This window comes from Phyllostomus hastatus, unplaced genomic scaffold (assembly GCF_019186645.2).
Source record: "Phyllostomus hastatus isolate PE091 unplaced genomic scaffold, TTU_PhHast_1.1 phas_contig_1162, whole genome shotgun sequence".
Taxonomy (NCBI): Eukaryota; Metazoa; Chordata; class Mammalia; order Chiroptera; family Phyllostomidae; genus Phyllostomus; species Phyllostomus hastatus.
The window spans coordinates 5,606,476-5,623,076 of NW_025333537.1; the positions used below are offsets into that span (position 1 = coordinate 5,606,476).

The 16,601-nt window shown below is 46.2% G+C and overlaps 1 protein-coding gene across 1 annotated transcript in view; it reads right to left on the minus strand.

The window, feature by feature from the left end:
• FBXW8 (F-box and WD repeat domain containing 8) overlaps positions 1-1,860 on the minus strand; it is a 104,714-nt gene extending 102,854 nt beyond the window's left edge. The window contains exon 1 of the mRNA XM_045842421.1: positions 1,498-1,860. Within this exon, the coding sequence (XP_045698377.1) occupies positions 1,498-1,794 (297 nt within the window). The 5' untranslated portion in view covers positions 1,795-1,860. The remainder of the gene's footprint in view (positions 1-1,497) is intronic.
• Between the last annotated feature and the right edge of the window lie 14,741 nt (positions 1,861-16,601).

A 16,601-nucleotide genomic window follows, 5' to 3' on the forward strand; every position in this document is an offset into this window, starting at 1 on the left:
TGAGCCACACCAGCCAGGGTGAACCTCTACTTTACTACAGCTTAAGGTGATTCATATGCCAAGTCAGTTTTGGGAAACTCCTACCTGGTGAAATGTCGAACCCAACAGACCTGCATCCAAATTCAATCCCTAGAATTTATCAGCTGGTTAGGCCAAGGCCAATAACAGAAAACCTCTTTGAGTTTCCTTCATTTTAAAAGACCGACAAGCCCACTGCCCAGGGTTGTTGTGAAGGCCCCAGACACTGCCACCTTCAGTGGGGAGGATTTCAGGCCCCACGTTTGCCTTTGTCCTAATAACCCACCTGCCTGTTTATTTCTGCTCCCCTGGGCTGGTCTTGCCTCGGCCTACAAATCCACTTCCATGGGAACACCTTCAGCACAGATCTGGACTGGTCTGAGCACCTGATCAGGTGGTGCTTGGCCACCTTCCCAAGGCACTGATTCTATTCTCACACCTGCCAGACTTCTTCAGGGATGACCCACTTTTTATAGCAGCAGGCACAATGCCAGCATACATTTTCATATGTATAAGAATTGTCCCATTAAACGACATTTCTAACATACACATACACAAGAAAAGGTTATACCGAACATGAGAGATAAAGCAGGGCACAAAACCAGACATGTGGTAAAAAACACACAGCTATTAATATTATTAGAACTACATAATATGTAAAATATTGAGCCACCACTCATCAAAATCACCTGCCAATAACAGAATTACTCCCACCCAATTGAGAAGTTGTAGAAGCCTAACTTAAAATGCACAATTAAACCTGCTGTCTTGCTCTCTTAACCATGGATACGTTTCAGGTGAGCTTGCTTGTCTCGACTGTGTAAAGGAGGCTTTTTTTTTGGTGGGGGCGGGTAGGGGGGAGGTTCGAAGAACATAAGGATTCTCATCTTCCTCCAGATTCGCCAAGAGGTCCGCGCCCCACAAAATGATAAGAACCTCCATACTGATAGTACCCAAGGATTTTACCTTGTTTCTGCTTTCATTATTATTGAAGGAATACACGCACGGTCAGAAAAGCTTCAATAGTACAGCCAGTACATAGAGACAAGTTAAAATTCCTTCCTATCCGTGTCCTGGGTCCTCCTCCCCAAAGGCAAACTTGTTAAAAGTTTAGGAATCCTTCCGTGGCAAGATTTCTCACTCTTACACTAACTGACGTCTTGGGCCAGATAATTTGTGTGGGGCGCGCCGTCCTGTGCGTTGCAGAATGTACACGAGCATCCCTGGCCTCGTCTCGTAGCAACGCGCCCCGCTCCCCGTGGTGGCGTCCAAAACTATCTGCAAACACTGCCGAATGGGGGACAAAGTCCCCGCAGTTGGGAACCACTACTTGATACTCCAAGCATGCACGGAAGTTGTGTTCCCTCACTTGCTTTTCTCCCCACATTGGTGACACAGAGTTACTTTCCAAATCAATGGGAGGTTGGTACCGGGGGCGGGGGCTGGCCCTGGCCTCGGCAGGAGGCGATGGCCACTCACCAGGTCGCGGATGAGCTGGTCCACCAGCTGCTCCCCGCCCCCGGCGCCCTCACGAGCTAGAGGGGAGCGAGAACGGCCCGCCGAGTCCGGCCTCTCCGCCCGGGTGGCCCGCGCCGCCGGGGGTCGCCCCGCGCCCTCCAGAAGGTCCTGGGCCAGCGCCAGGTACCCCGAGGCCTGCTCCCCGTGCTCGGGGGCCACCTCGGGCCGCCGTGGCCGCCGCCGCTTCCTCAGCGCCTGGGCCTGCGCCAGCTCCTCCTGCCAGCGCCGGCGGAACTCATCCAGACCGTGGTCGTCCATGGCCCGCTGCCCGTGCCCCTCGCCCTCCTCGGCTCTGCCGGGGCCTCGGGACGGTCCCTCCGCGGGAAGTGCCCGCGGCGGCGGAAACCAGAGCCGCGGCCGCACTCGGGTTCCGGGTCGGCGGCCCCGCCCCCTGCGCTCCCCGAGTGCGGTCCCGGGCACCAGTAGCTTTCGGGGCCCCAAGTTGAAAAGAAAGAGGTATATAGTCGCAGTCCACCTTCAAATGCTCTGCAGTTCCTGCTGTTGCCTTCTCAGAGTTTTTCTCCCCACCTTGACCTGGGTAACTCTATACATCTTTCATATCTTAGCTCATACATTATTTAATCTTCCAGCCCCCGCCAGGCCCTCCAAAAAAATCAGGTCTCCGTTATTCATTCTTACAGCATCCCATCCTTATTGTAGCACAGAATACAGCTTGTAATATTATATTTGTCTGATTGTTTATTAACATCTCCCTTCCCCACTGGACTGTTAAGTTCTTAGCTTGGAGGTTGGTGATTGGTAGGCACTCAAATATTTACTGAATAAATAACCCCTTAATATGGGAACCATTGTCCCTCACGTCACAGATGAAGAAACTAAGCCAAAAATCACACAGCTGGTAATTTGCACACCACCATTTCTAAGTTTGTTTGTTTTTTTAACCCCATATCTGACCTGTTAGTGATTAAATCACACAGCCTACCTGGCTAAGCCAGCTAGAAACCACTTGGCTGCCTCTGGTTACCATATTTTATTTTGTCAATTCAGTGATATTAACAGTGTGATTATTAATAGTCACACTGGTGCTCCAGGGCCAGACGGACCTAGGTGAGACTCTCAGGGCCCTCATTTATTCACATCCCCTTTGTTCCAGCAAGTCCACTTCTAGGAATTTATCCCAAAAGAAGAAAGTTGAGAAGAGTTCAAAGGATCCCTTCAAGAATGTTCACAGAAGCACTGTTTATAGTACTGAAAGTCAGAGGCAATCTAAACAGGGCACTGATTAAGTAAATTTTCCCCACTGGAAGGTAAGAAAGATCCAGAAGAGCAGAGACCTGATTTATTGGGTTGGCCAAAAAGTCCATTTAGTTTTTTCCATATAAATAAATGACACATTTTTCATTTTCACCAATAGTTTTATTTATTTGGGTATTTTGAGTATGTCAGCTATTCGCTTCTAGTGGATATAGGCCAGGGGTGATGCCAAATATCTTCCAGTGCCCCAGACAGCCCCAGAGCAAAGAATTATCTGGCCAAAATGTCAATAGTACCAAGAAACTTTGCAAACTACTTTTGGCATGTGCAATCAGTCACAGCACCTTCTCTATACACTGCATAAACCTCTTTTTTACATTTCAGTTGCATTTTTACCTTTCTTCAAATATTAAAGCATACTATAGTAAAAATGTTGCATGTCTTCTTCCATCTTCATATTAAAATGGCTGCATAAAACTCACCAATTTTGATAAGTTTTTTTAAATGCACGCTGATATGACAGCTGTCACAACACAATCTAACAAAATTGTTGCAAATGAAGTTAAAGATAACTAAGCAGTGCTAGAGTCATCGTATGGAAAAAAACAAACATTTTGGCCAACCCAATATTTATTCATTGCTATGTCTTCAGCACTCAGAATAGTACCTGGGATATAGTAGCTGCTCTATAAATAATGAATAAATGAAAAATCGTGCCACTATTAAACATTACATTGGAAAATTTTAATCAGATGAAAAGATTTTCACAATACAGCAAGTGAAAAAAGTGAGGATACATAACCATAGATACAGCATGAGCTTAGTGGTGTCTTTAAAATAGAAGTGTGCATGCATTGAAAAGGACTATGCTTCCAACTCAGAACAGGTTTCTAGAGAGGACAGGATTACGGTCTTTATCTGTATGTTCTAACTTTCCGCAGCGAATGTTGTCCCAGCCTGCTTCCCCCAGGAGCAGAGCCTGAGGCTGGGCTTGCAGGAAGCTTGTTATTTGTGGAAGTGACTCCAGAGAACAGGAGTTGGGGACCAAGAAGAGTGAAATGGGAAGGAGGGCCAGCTAATCCAAAGAGCATTCCTGAGCTGGTCCTGCTGTGGGCAACTTACACTCCATCCCACTGGGACCTTCTAAGGAGCCTTGAAGAACACACCTCAGGGCTGCCTTCCCAAGAGATAAGAGCTGGAAGAGAGGAGTATTTATCCACTGGTTCATTCTCCGTTAGAGAACGTTTTAGCCAGGAGTTTTTCGTAATCTCCCACTTCCAGGCTGAGTGTAAGTAAATGCATTCCCATGGACGTTCCACACCAATGAAGCAGAGAGGCCCTGGAGAGAAAAGCAAGAGATACTCTGTGCAGCTAACAGGAGGGACTGTCAGGTTACCATTGCACAGAGCCAGGTGCCGCAGCAAAAACTGACATAAAAGATGAGTCAAGAGGATGTGATATGGGGTGGGTGCAAGAACTGTCCAGTACAAATAAGTATTTTTGTACTAAAAATCGACCATGAGCCATTTTCCCCAAACATTCATCTGACATCTCACTCCATTCTCAGTGCTTTCTGTATCAATTCCAGGGATCGCACTTCTTTGGATTATCCACTTGTGGGCCAAAAGCCAAACATGGCTCTGCTGATATTTCTAGAAGTTATGGAACATCTGATATTTTAAACAAAAAGCTAACTGGAAAATTTTTCAGCACCTAGTTATAACGGTCAAAAACCAAAGTTTCCTGTCGCCTCTTTCAAAGAATTTTTTTTACAGGGACTCTGCAGGCAGGTTAATGGGCCATTGGTCACCTGGGGAAAATGAAAAAGAGAAATATGATAAGAAGGGAAATACTGTCCTTTGGTCTGTGTCATCTGTTGTTCACTGACAATATGTATGCCAACTTTGTATCTCTCCAACACCAAATCCCTGGGCCTCCATTTCCCCAATCGAAAAATAAAGGTAAAAATGCCTTCCCTTCCGAGCAACCGTAAGGCTGATAAAATACGGGAATACTTCTAGAGGTCATGCGTAAGGTACGTAGTAGGCATTTAATAAATGCTGGCTGTGGTCCACATAATCACGGTCATGCAGGTAGAGATTACCTCTAGCTTATGCTCTCAAAACTCCTGTGTTCCAGGGGCCCCACCTGTTTTTAATATAAAACGGATTCCTCGGTATTAAATCACAAGTTCAGCCCATTAAAATTCTGCAGTTGCAAAGCAATAAGCCTTGCTACCTTAAGCAAAAGGGAACAGAGATTGGAGGATGGCTCACTAAGTGAAAAGAGAAAAGGAATAACCAGAATCAGGGATTTTATTTTAGGTGGGCAGGAACCACCCGTCCTGAATGACCTCACCCACCTGCTTTCTGTCTTTGGGGAATCCAGTTCCCAGAGCAGGGGCTCGCGCGATGTGGCCCCTGGCCCAGCATCTCCTGGGAACCTGTCAGAGGCACTGTGCGGGGGAGGAGATGCAACAACCTGTCCAGGTGATTCTGATGCACAGTCCAGCCTGAGAACCGCTCCCCAAGAAGAGCATCTGAATGGCCTGGTTGGGTCACACTCCCAGCCCCTGATGGGGGGGACAAGGGTCACAATGGGCTGGATTTCTGGGACCACATGAAGTGGGAGGGGCAAAGCTCCCCAAAACAGAAGAAGGGGGTGGGATACTGAACCGAAGTATAACTAACACCGACGGGGCTGTCACAGGAGGGAGATTCTGGGATTCAGTCTTTGGGTCCTCCTGCTACCAGTCGTCTCTGCCCTTGGTCAATCGGCTGTGCATTCCCCTCGGAACCCCCCTCGGAACCCCCGCTCAGGGCTGCCAGAACCCCAGAATGATGGCTGAAAAATGGCCCTCATTCTTCCCTAAAGCACCTCCTGCCTCACTGTCCTCTGAGACCTGTCGCACGCTGAACTACCAAGGGGCAAGCACTTCTTTCCCGCAGCGTCAGGTGGGTCTCAGGAAAGTAGGGCGGGTGGGCGGCAGGAGCAGAGACTGATTCGTTTGCACGTCGTCCAAGGTGAGAAGGTTGATCTGTTTCCTACGTTGCTGCCGCAAAACAAATTAAGTGACTTAAAACAACCCATAAGCATTTCCGTGTGGCTCTAGAAGCTAGGAGTCCAAATCCGTGTCACAGGGCTGACTTCCAGGTGTCGGCAGGGCCCTGCCTCCTCCAGAGGCTCTCGGGGTGAATCTGCCTCCTTGCCCTCTCCGGCGTCTGGCACTGCTCCGCTTGGTCTGTGGCTGCTTCCCTCACCTTCAAAGCCAGCAGCGCAGCCTCCTGCCTCTGTCCTCACGCTGCCTCTGTCTCCCTTCAAATCTCCCTTTGCCTCCCTCTTAGAAAGGCGTCACGATGGGATTGAGCCCACCTGGATAATCCACACTACACTCCTTCACTTACTCCATCTGCAAAAGCCTGTTTATCACGTAAGGTAACACTCACAGGTTCCAGGGATTCAGACCTGGATATCTCTGGGGGCCGTTCATCGGCCTGCACAGACAGCCTCCAGCGAGCACAGACTCAAATGCCTCCAGGTGAGGCCAGGAATCAGAAATGGGGCGAGTGCGCCAGGTGTGGACTGGGGGACGTGGATGCCCATCTGGAGGGGAAAACAGGACGCGGCTCCATCCAACTCTTGGATCTTAGTCTAGAGCGCAGGTGGCAATCACAAGGCCTGCGGGCCGAATCCGGCCCTCCACCTTGTTTCGTCCGGCCTGGCACCTTGTTTCTACCCGGCGGCAGCGCTGAGCTCTCCCTTAACTGTTCAGGAGCGGTTACACTTACACAGGCCTAACATCGCATGCAGGCCTTGGACAGCAACCTCGAGGCTGATGTGGCCCCCGGTGAAAATGAGTTCGACACCCCTGGTCTAGAGCTTCTAAAACTCAATATCTTGGGGTTTCATTATGCACAACAGATTCCACTTTTTAAAAGAAAAAGTTTTTTTTTATTAAAAGCCTAAGCTGTATTCAGTGGCTGCCAAACCCAACAGGAGTCCTTTCTCGAACAATCCCTGAGTTAGGACAAAACTCCTTCAACTCACAGGAAGATACGTCCTGAGTTCTTGTGAGCGGAACCGGGGAATCGAACCTCATTTGGGATCACCGACGTGTGGAGAGCATCCAGGGCGGGAGAATCATGTGAGAGCTAAGAGAAGAGAATGACTATATATGATACACTTTATATTTCAAAGTACATTGTTTAGACGCATTAACAAAAGCATCAGAGGGATATAAACTTGCCATTCGGTATCAGCATGGCCCTGATGTCATCATCACTATAGGCACTGTTGTTGCTGTTTCATAGAGCATCATATGATGCCGTCATATGATCAAAAATCTAACATTCTGTGCAGAGGGGGGAAAAAAAAACCCACTTTGGTCTTAAAAAAAACTGTAGCAAGAAACAATTTGCCTATTCTTAAGAACTTTCCCATCGTTAATTTCTTTTTTTTTTTTAAACTCTACAGACAGGTTTTGGTGTCAGGGGCCAGTTATAGACATGGTCATTCAAGAGGTTCGTCCTACCCAGATACCCCACCCCACCTCGCCTTCTCTCCCCTAACCCCCTCTGCTTTTACTGAAGCCCCACCCCCACCCCACCAGTACTGTCATCCTGGGTTCCAAAGCCCTGCCCTCTGAAAGCCTTCCCCTCCCCCGGAGAAGGAATGGGTTCTGTCCTTGGGTCAGTTCTGTCTTGAACACGCAGCTCCAGCCTGACACTCAGCAGAGGAGCTTTGTTCAGACACTGCTGGTGCCGAAGGCAGAAGCAACCGGCGGCTTTGGGCTGCAGGATGGGTGCCCAGACCCCGAGACCCCAAGAACCAACTCCACTCAGCCGCCTGCCTGCTTGGGAAGCGCCACATCCACACAAGTGCGAGCTTTCCTTGGGGACTGTCCCAGGCATAGCTCCCTTGAGGTCAAGGTGCTGCTGCTAGCATGACTTTGACCCTGAGTCCGATGAAATGAGAACCTCAGCGCTATTTGTATTCCAAATCACAGCCTCTCCACTTGTGTCTTTGGGACCCCATCCAAGCTTTTCCTCTCTCAGCAAATGACACCACTCCCCTGATGCCTTCTGCCAGGCACCGGGTTCTCCTGCCCCCTTTCTTCTCAATCAGTGGGTCCTGACCACTAAACCTTCACCTTGCACCTTGAAGCTGTTCTCCTCCCTGCACCTCCCCCACCACCAATCTCATCCACGTAACATTACCAGGTAAAAACATGTAGATGTCCCATTCAATTGGAATTGCAGATAGACAATTATTGTTATTATTTTTAGTAAAAGTATGCCCATTGCCAGAATAACATAGTATAAGCATATCCTATGTCATATGCGGGATTACTTACACTAAACAGAAATCCTTGCTTACCTGAGATTCAACGTTAGCTAGGTGTCCTGTATTTTTATTTGCTAAATTAGACAGCCTGAAGGTCAAGGTGCCATCATCGCACCTGGACCACTAGAGTTACTCTCACTGGTCTCCCTGCCTCCGCTCTTGCTCCTGGCAATGCATCTCAGAGAGCTTTGGAAACGTGAATCAGACCGGGACACCCCTCTGTTGAAAACACCTCAAGGTACCTACCACCACTGTTCTTGAAATAACAAACAAAATCACTTTATTGCATAAACTGTTTTATTCAGATATAATTCACATTCTGTACACTTCACCTGTTGAAAGTGTACAAGTCAATGGCTTTTAGAATGTTCACACGTATGTGTGACCATCACCACATTTTATTTCACTTATTTTTTATTTTTATTTTTTTTAAAGAATATGTCTCTTCATTATTTTTTTTAATATTTTATTTATTTATGTTTAGAGACAGGAAGGGAGGGATAAAGAGAGAGAGAAACATCAATGAGTGGTTGCTTCTCATGTGGCCCCCACTGGGGACCTGGCCTGCAACCCAGGCACGTGCCCTGACTGGGAATCGAACCTGCGATGATTTGGTTCTCAGCCTGCACTCAACCCACTGAGCTACACCAGCCAGGGCTCATTTATTTTTTTAAAGATTTTATTTTTTATTGTAAAAAGGGGAAGGAAGGGAGAGAGGGAAGAGAGACATCAATGTGTGGCTGCTTCTCGGGCGCCCCCTACTGGGGACCTGGCCCACAACCCAGGCCTGTGCCTTGACTGGGAATCAAACTGGTGACCCTTTGTTTCGCAGGCCTATATGCTCAATCCACTGAGCCACAGCAGCCAGGGTGCCATCACCACATTTTAGAACATTTCACCACCTCCCCCCAAAAAAAAACTCCACTCCCAAAAAGCCATCACCCCTGACCCTGCCCTAGGCAACCACAATTCCACTTTCTGTCGCTATAGATTTCTGTGTTTTGGACATTTCACGTAAATGCAATCATATTATATGAAGTCCTTTGTGACTGGCTTTTTTTTTTCCCCACTTAGCATAGTGTTTTCAAGTTCTGTCCATGTTGTATAAAGTATTCAGACTTCATGTCTTTTTATGGCTGAATAACGCTGCATTATATGGATGGACCACATTTTGTTTCTCCAGCCGTCCACTGGTGGAGATTTGGGTTGTTTCCACCGTTCGGCAATTGTGCATAACACTGCTATGAACATCCATATAGTAGAGATCTTTGCACAGACGTACGTTTTCGTTTCTGTTGGGTATATTCTGAGGCAGGGCATTGCTGGGTTGTCATTTCTAAACACGTATAAAGATCTGAGGAATGGCCATGCTGCTTGTGCACAGTGGCTGCACCACGTGACATCCTCGCAAGTGTGTGCGAGGATTCAGTGTGTATTTTACACCCTCCTGTGCAAACCTGTCTGTGGTCTGAAAAGGCTAAGCCCTTCTCCATCTCGGGGGCCTTTGCACACGCCTCCCTTCCTCTTCCCAAAACACTTTTCCCATATTGTTCCTCAGTGCGGCTGCCCCCCTTCGGCCGTCAGCTCTCAGCTGGAATGGGACCTCCACGTCCCTGAGCCCTGCATCTAAGTCGTATGTCCACACGCAGTTTTCTGTATCACTGATACTGACCCTTGCTTTGGGTCAGTGGAAAACAATGGATATATTGTTTTCTTTATTATGCATTTGTCGGTGTGTCTCCCCCAGTAGAATGCAGGCTCCCTGAGGGTGGGAACACGTCTGTCTTGCTCTTCCTGTGTCCTCAGCCCTGGCACAGAGTCTGCTTCCCAGGAAGTGCTCAGTAATTGTTGGTTGAACGAACGAATGAATGCATGAATGAATGAGCGAATGCCTTAATCCACAAACAATGAAGCTAAGAGAGGGCAGGGGCATTTCTGAGATTCGCGTCCATGCATAATAGAAGCTCAATAAATACGTGTCGCTGACGAGGCTGCAAACAATAAAGGTAGACACAACCACACGCACACAGACACGAGTGGCAGAGAGAAAGATGAATCTACTCCCTAAAGAAAGAAGCGAGGAACGTCGTAGGTCGCATAAATCTCAACACAAGTGCCCATCCTGGAGATACAGATGCTTGGTCTCTTCCACTTTGCAATCTGCTGAAGAGATGAGTCTTTCCTTTCTGTTTTAATAGAAAAATCACTCTGAGCACTTTGGTGCACTGAGCTCTTTGGAACTCTAATTACAGGTGACACACAAATGGAAAGAAAAATAGGAAATCAAACATGTGAGCCAATACGTTGCAATTTATATGGGCACTTAATAGCAGCGAAGTGCCCTGAGCCACTCAGAATTAGCTCAAGCACTTTGTAGATGGACATCACAGGAGCTTTCTTGAGGATGAAGTCAGGGATGTTTATAATGCGCCTGAAGTCTTAGAGATGTGTCAGTGTTGTGAATCTTAATGTCCATTTTCACAAGATCTCTCCAAGGCCAATGCCATGTACGACCTTCCAAAGGCTGACTCTAGGCCCCCTCTGCAGTCTGACCTCTCAACACTTTCCCTCATCACCTCTAAGCTCTAATCATCTCAGCCTTTTGTAGCTTTCCACCCCGGCATGCTGCATCTTCCTTGGATCTCTCATTTTCTCTCACCTGTACCTGCCTAACTTCTGTTTGGTTTTATTTTAGAGGTTACCTCTTCCAAGAAGCCTTCCCTGACTTCTCCCCTCCCCAGACTGGGTTAAGATTCTTAGGCTGACTTCTGGTTCCCCAGGTATGGAGCTTGGAAGTCTCCACTCCATCCTAACAAGTAAAAAGCTGAACAAACAGAAAAAAAAAATCAACAACTCTTCTAGAATGTGTAAGAGAGTTGAGGAAACCAGGCAAGCTGCTGTTGCCAAGACTCGGGAATAGACGGGAATACAGACACTCCTGGCTTACTGGAGCAGAGCCCACAAGTAAAAACCACTGCGGAAACCAGTGCCAATTGTTACCAATTCTTCAACAATAATAGTAGCAATGTATTCAAGTGTGTATGCTTATGTGTATATCTTATGCATGTATATTTATGCTTAAGAATGCTTATATGATCCTGGCTGGTGTGGCTCAGTGGATTAAGTGTTGGCCTGTGAACCAAGGGGTCGCTGGTTCGATTCCCAGTCAGGGCACATACGTGGGTTGTAGGCCAGGTTCCCAGTTGGGGGCGTGTGGCAGGCAACCACACATTGATGTTTCTCTCTCTCTCTTTCTCCTTCCCTTCACCTCTGTCTGAAAATAAATAAATAAAATCTTAAAGAAAAAAAGAATGCTTAGATGTAAGTGAAGTGAATGACAACAATGATACAAGGGGTAGGAGGGAGGGGCTAGGATTCTTTTATTATTATGAGCTACTCACACTATCAGGGAAGCTGTATGGTGTTGTTTGAAACTGGACTTGGGTTCATTTGTAAATGTGGATTGCAACCACTAAAAAAAAAAGGTTAAAAAAAAGTATAACTGATATACTAGAAAAGGAGACAAAATGGAAACATATGAATTGATCCATTCAAGCCACAAAAGGCAGAAAAAGAGTGGAAAACAGAAATAGGAACAAGGATCAAGGCGACAAATGGAAAATAGTAACACATATTGTAGATATTGATCCAACTATATCAACAGTCACTCTGAACATCGATGGTCTAAATGCACCAAATTAAAAGACAGATTGTCAGAGTAGATCGAAAAACCATACCCGAATACATGCTGCCTACTCTGCATATAAAGACACATACGGATGAAAAGTAAATGGATAAAGAAAAGCATACCGTGCTGACACTAATCAAAAGAAAACGGGGAGTTATACTAACCTCAGACACCGCAGACTTCACAACCAGAAAGCTACCAGAGATACAGAGGCCATGGCATAACGGCGAAGGGGTCAGTTGTCCGGGAAGACACACGAGCCCTGACTTGCACGTGCCTGAGAATGTGCGCTTCCAACCAGCTCCCCTGCATTCCTGCCGCTGCCGGCCCAGGGACCCACGCTCGGAGGTGCCTTTCTGAGGGCTTTCTGCATCTGAAAGCCTGAGGATCTCCAAGTCGTGGAAATCAGCAAAGGAAACAATTAAGAGCAAGGGAGAATTTTTACATGTGAAATCATGATTGTGTGTGTGTGTGGGGGGGCAATTTTTTAAATTGTGCTGAAATGTAGATAACATTATATTGACCATCTTACCCATTTTAAAGTGTACAATGCCGGGGCAGTAGGGACATTCACATTGTTGTGTGACCATCCCCACCACCATCTTCAGAACTTTTTTTTATCATCCCAAACTGAACTCTTTCCCCCTTGAATGCTAACTCCCCGTTTCTCCTCCACCAAGCCCCCGACACCCACCGGTATACTGCCCGTCTCTGTGGATTCGACAGCTCTAGGTACCTGGAATCATACCATATGTGTCCTTGGGTGTCTGGCTTATTTCACTTAGCAGAGTGTTTTCGAGATTTATCCATGTTGTAGATTGTGTCAGAATGCCCTTCCTTTTTCAGGCTGAATAATATTCCACTGTATGGACATACCATATTTTGTTTGTCCATTCATCTGTCAATAGCATAGTTGTCCTTTTTATTATCTTTTTTTTTTGAAGAAAGGTGGAAGATCTAACACGTTATTGTCATGGTTATTGTAGGGTTTCCCAGGAAGATATCGAGGATGTGTATGACGGACAACCTTGGGGTCCCCATCTATGGAAGGGAAAAGGAAGCAGGATTGGGTACAGGGGAAAGAGCTATGATGTGGTCCCCATGACAGGGAGCTCTGTACCTTAGAGTTGTCTCAAGATGTGGCAAAGGGGCCAGGCCTTTATAATCCATGCTGGTGGGCACAGACTGGCCCTGGGAGGACATACAGTCTACAGTGAGGCAGTTTCTTCCATTGAGGCCATCCCCATAGGGAACTAAGAGCTGAGGGCAGTCTCCCTGCAGCACTCACAGCACCTGGAGGAACACGTCCTTCCTTCCTTAAGAGAAATGTATCCTGAACTTGGCTGTACATTGGAACCCCCTAGGGATCTGTAGAAGCTACTGCCGTCTGGCTCCCACCCCAGACTTTCTGATTTAATTGGTCTGGAATGTGTCCTGGGCCTCGGAGCTTTCAAAAGCTCCCCGGGTCCAACAAACATTGAGAATCACTGCTGGGGAGGTCTGAGAAAGCATATCACAGTGCATGCCAGAGGTATCCCATTGTATTTTGTCCATTGTTCTATCTGTCTCCAAGCATCACCTCACTTTGCAGAGTCCCACGCTGCTTTATCTCTTGAGAGGGGCCCCGGGAACATCTACTCCATAATGCCTGGACTTTCATTTGCTAATCCATTGCATATCAGTCAGTGTTCAGCTGTATGGGACAGAATCCCGTCTAAGCAGAAAGGGAAGGATTATACTGGATTAACATGCTAGCAGGCTTGTCGTGAGTGCTGAAGAAATAGACCCCAGGCTGAGCTCTCAGGAGTAATTGGGAGACTGCACCTTGGAATGGGCCCTGGTTCTGCAGAAAGCAGGAAGCTGGTCACGTGTCCATCTCCAACCAATCCGAGGCCAAGGGAGGGTACTGACCAGCTGTGCGTCAGCTGCCCAGCTCCTAAGGACAGCAGAGGTCCCTAAAACTGGCAGTGTTGGTCAGCATCACAGGATGAAAGTGGGTTGAGGTGGGGATTCCCTGAAGGCAGAAAAGGCAAATGCTGGGCGGGCATAAACGGAACCATAAAAAGATCCAAGACACTGTATTTACTAGGGAAACCAGTGAAGTCTGAGATTTCCTTATTTGTGTATTTTCCCTCAAAGTAAAATGGGAAAATGCAAAGATGACACATAAGCCAACCACCTTCACTATTCAAAACCTTGTCATCAGATTCCTGAAGTGGAAACACGTGGAAAATGTATTTAAACACCCAATAAGTGCATGTAGGTCTTCCCAACCTCCATGTCAACTGCCCCATCGCCATTTCCACCTCCAGCTCCCAGGGACAAAGGCAAAACCACCACCATGAACTTCAGATGCGCCCCTCCACCTATTTTAAAGAAACGTGTCCAGGAATAATTGACAGGATTATTGCAAATTTACATAAACAGCATCAAACTCCATAAGTAATTCTGCGGGTGCCTTTTTTACTCAAGATTATGGTTTTAGAATATATCCATCTATGAATCTAGTTCATGTCTTGCAGTCCCTTACAGTATTCCAGTGATTTTCAAGCGGCGTGCCACAAGAATTTTTAAAACATGCAATGCCCAAGTATTGAGTCAGGGACACTGACCTCTGTCTGTTCCCTTAGACTGTCAAATAAAAAAATGACAACAGTCATTACAACAATAACCCTCTGGTGTGAATGCCCTGTCTTGAACCATAAATATATAGATCATATAACAAAGTTGCATCTTATTGGTCATGTCACATAATAAGGTTACATCTGACTGGTTAATTCTTGATACCAGAAATCCTTATATATAAGTATCAGCACTAGGGGTGCAGGTCAGAGGGGAATAAAGGTGGCATTAATGGGACAACTGTAATAGCATAATCAATAAAATATATTTTAAAAATAATAAGTATAGGCACCCGATTCTTAAAAAGTCATTTTGGAGCAAAAAAGTAGGTAATTACTATTTTATTCTGCTAAATCAATCTACATTACACCTATTTTTTATCAAATCAGCAAAAAAATGGGGGGGGTGCTGCAGAATTTCAGTCATTAGTCTACGTGTGCCATGCAATGAAAAAGGTTAAACATCACTGCAGTATTCCGTAGTAAAAATATGCCATGTTTTATTTATGCACTGTGCTCTTAAGGGGTATTCTGGCTGCTTTTTAATTTGGGTTATTTCAAACAATGCTGCAATGAACATCTCTGAGCATCACCAGGAGACATTCTCTAGCGCAGCAGAGACATCATTTGCTCCTTCTTCCTTGCCAAGAAAATCCTGACTTTGTTGGGATAGCTTTGTGCCCAGTCTCAAGACATAGGTCATAATTCGTTTACAGCAGGGATTGGCAAAATGTCTCTGTAAAGGGCAAGACAGTAAATATTTTAGGCTTGTAGCCATACAGTGTCTGTTAGAATGCTCAGTTCTGCTGTTACAGTGTAAAAGCAGACATAGATGATATGTAAATGAGTGGGTGTGATTGTGTTCCAATAAAACTTTATCTAAAAAAATAGATGGATCTAGTGTTGCAGGTTTGATTCCCAGTCAGGGTACATGCTTGGGTGGCAAGCCAGGACCCCCAGCAACTGCACATTGATGTTTCTCTCTCGCTCTCTCTCTCTTTCTCCCTCCCTTCCCTCTCTAAAAATAAATAAATAAATAAATAAATAATCTTTAAAAAAATAGATGGATCTACCACAAAAGATATACAGATAGCAAATAAGCGGTGAAGATCGTCAACATCATTAGCCATTAGGCAAAAGCAAATTAAGCCACAATGAGAGATCATTGCATGCCTGTTAGAAAGGCTAAAATAAGAAATAATGCCCTGGCTGGTGTGGCTCAGTGGATTGAGTGCTGGCCTGTGAACCAAAGGGAAGCTGGTTTGATTCCCAGTCAGGACACACAACTGGGTTGTGGGCTAGGTTCCCAGTAGGGGGCGCTCAAGAGTCAACAACACATTGATGTTTTTGTCCTTCCCTTTCCCTCTCTAAAAATAAATACATAAAATCTTAAGAAGAAAAAAAAGAAATAGTGACACCACCAAACGCTGGAGAGGATGCAGAGAAACTGGGATCAGTCCTCCATTGCTGGTGGCAACGTAAAACGGAACAGCCACTCGGAAGGAGTTTGGCAGAGTCTCAGAGAACTACACACACCATTTTCATGTGATCCTGCGTTTGCTCCGCTGGGCATTTATCCCTTTAAAGGGCCAGAGAGTAATATTTTTAGGCTTCACAGGTCATACAATTTGTGTTGCAATTATCCAGCTCTGTTTTTGCAGCACAAAAGCAGCCAGAGATAATACGAGGTAATACGAGATAATACAGAGGTAATTAATGAGAGGGTGAGGTGGTGTTCCAACATAAAATTATGACCAAAAAAACAGGCAGTAGATCGCCTTGGTCCACACACCACAGTTTCTCAGCCCCTGTTCTGGATTTGTTGTCAAGTAAATAATAAAAATCCTTATGATTTAAATCTTCTACCAATTGGATTTCTGTCACTCAGACCAAATGCATCCTAGCTGATATATGTCGGGCAGGGTTTCTCACCCTTGGCACTGTTGACATTTGGGGCCAAATAATTGTGCTCTGTGCATTGTAGGATGTCAAGTGGCATCCCTAGCTTTTACCCATGAAAGCTCGTGGCACCCTTCAATTTTGACAACCAAAAACGTCTCCAAAGATGGCCACGTGTCTCCTGGGAGCAAAACTGTTGCGAACCACTGATTCGAGTCCGTAGCTAGAAATGGAACCACCTGGTCGCAGGCCGTGTGCATTTCCCGTTCTTCCGGTCTGCCAAATTGTTCTTCAGCACT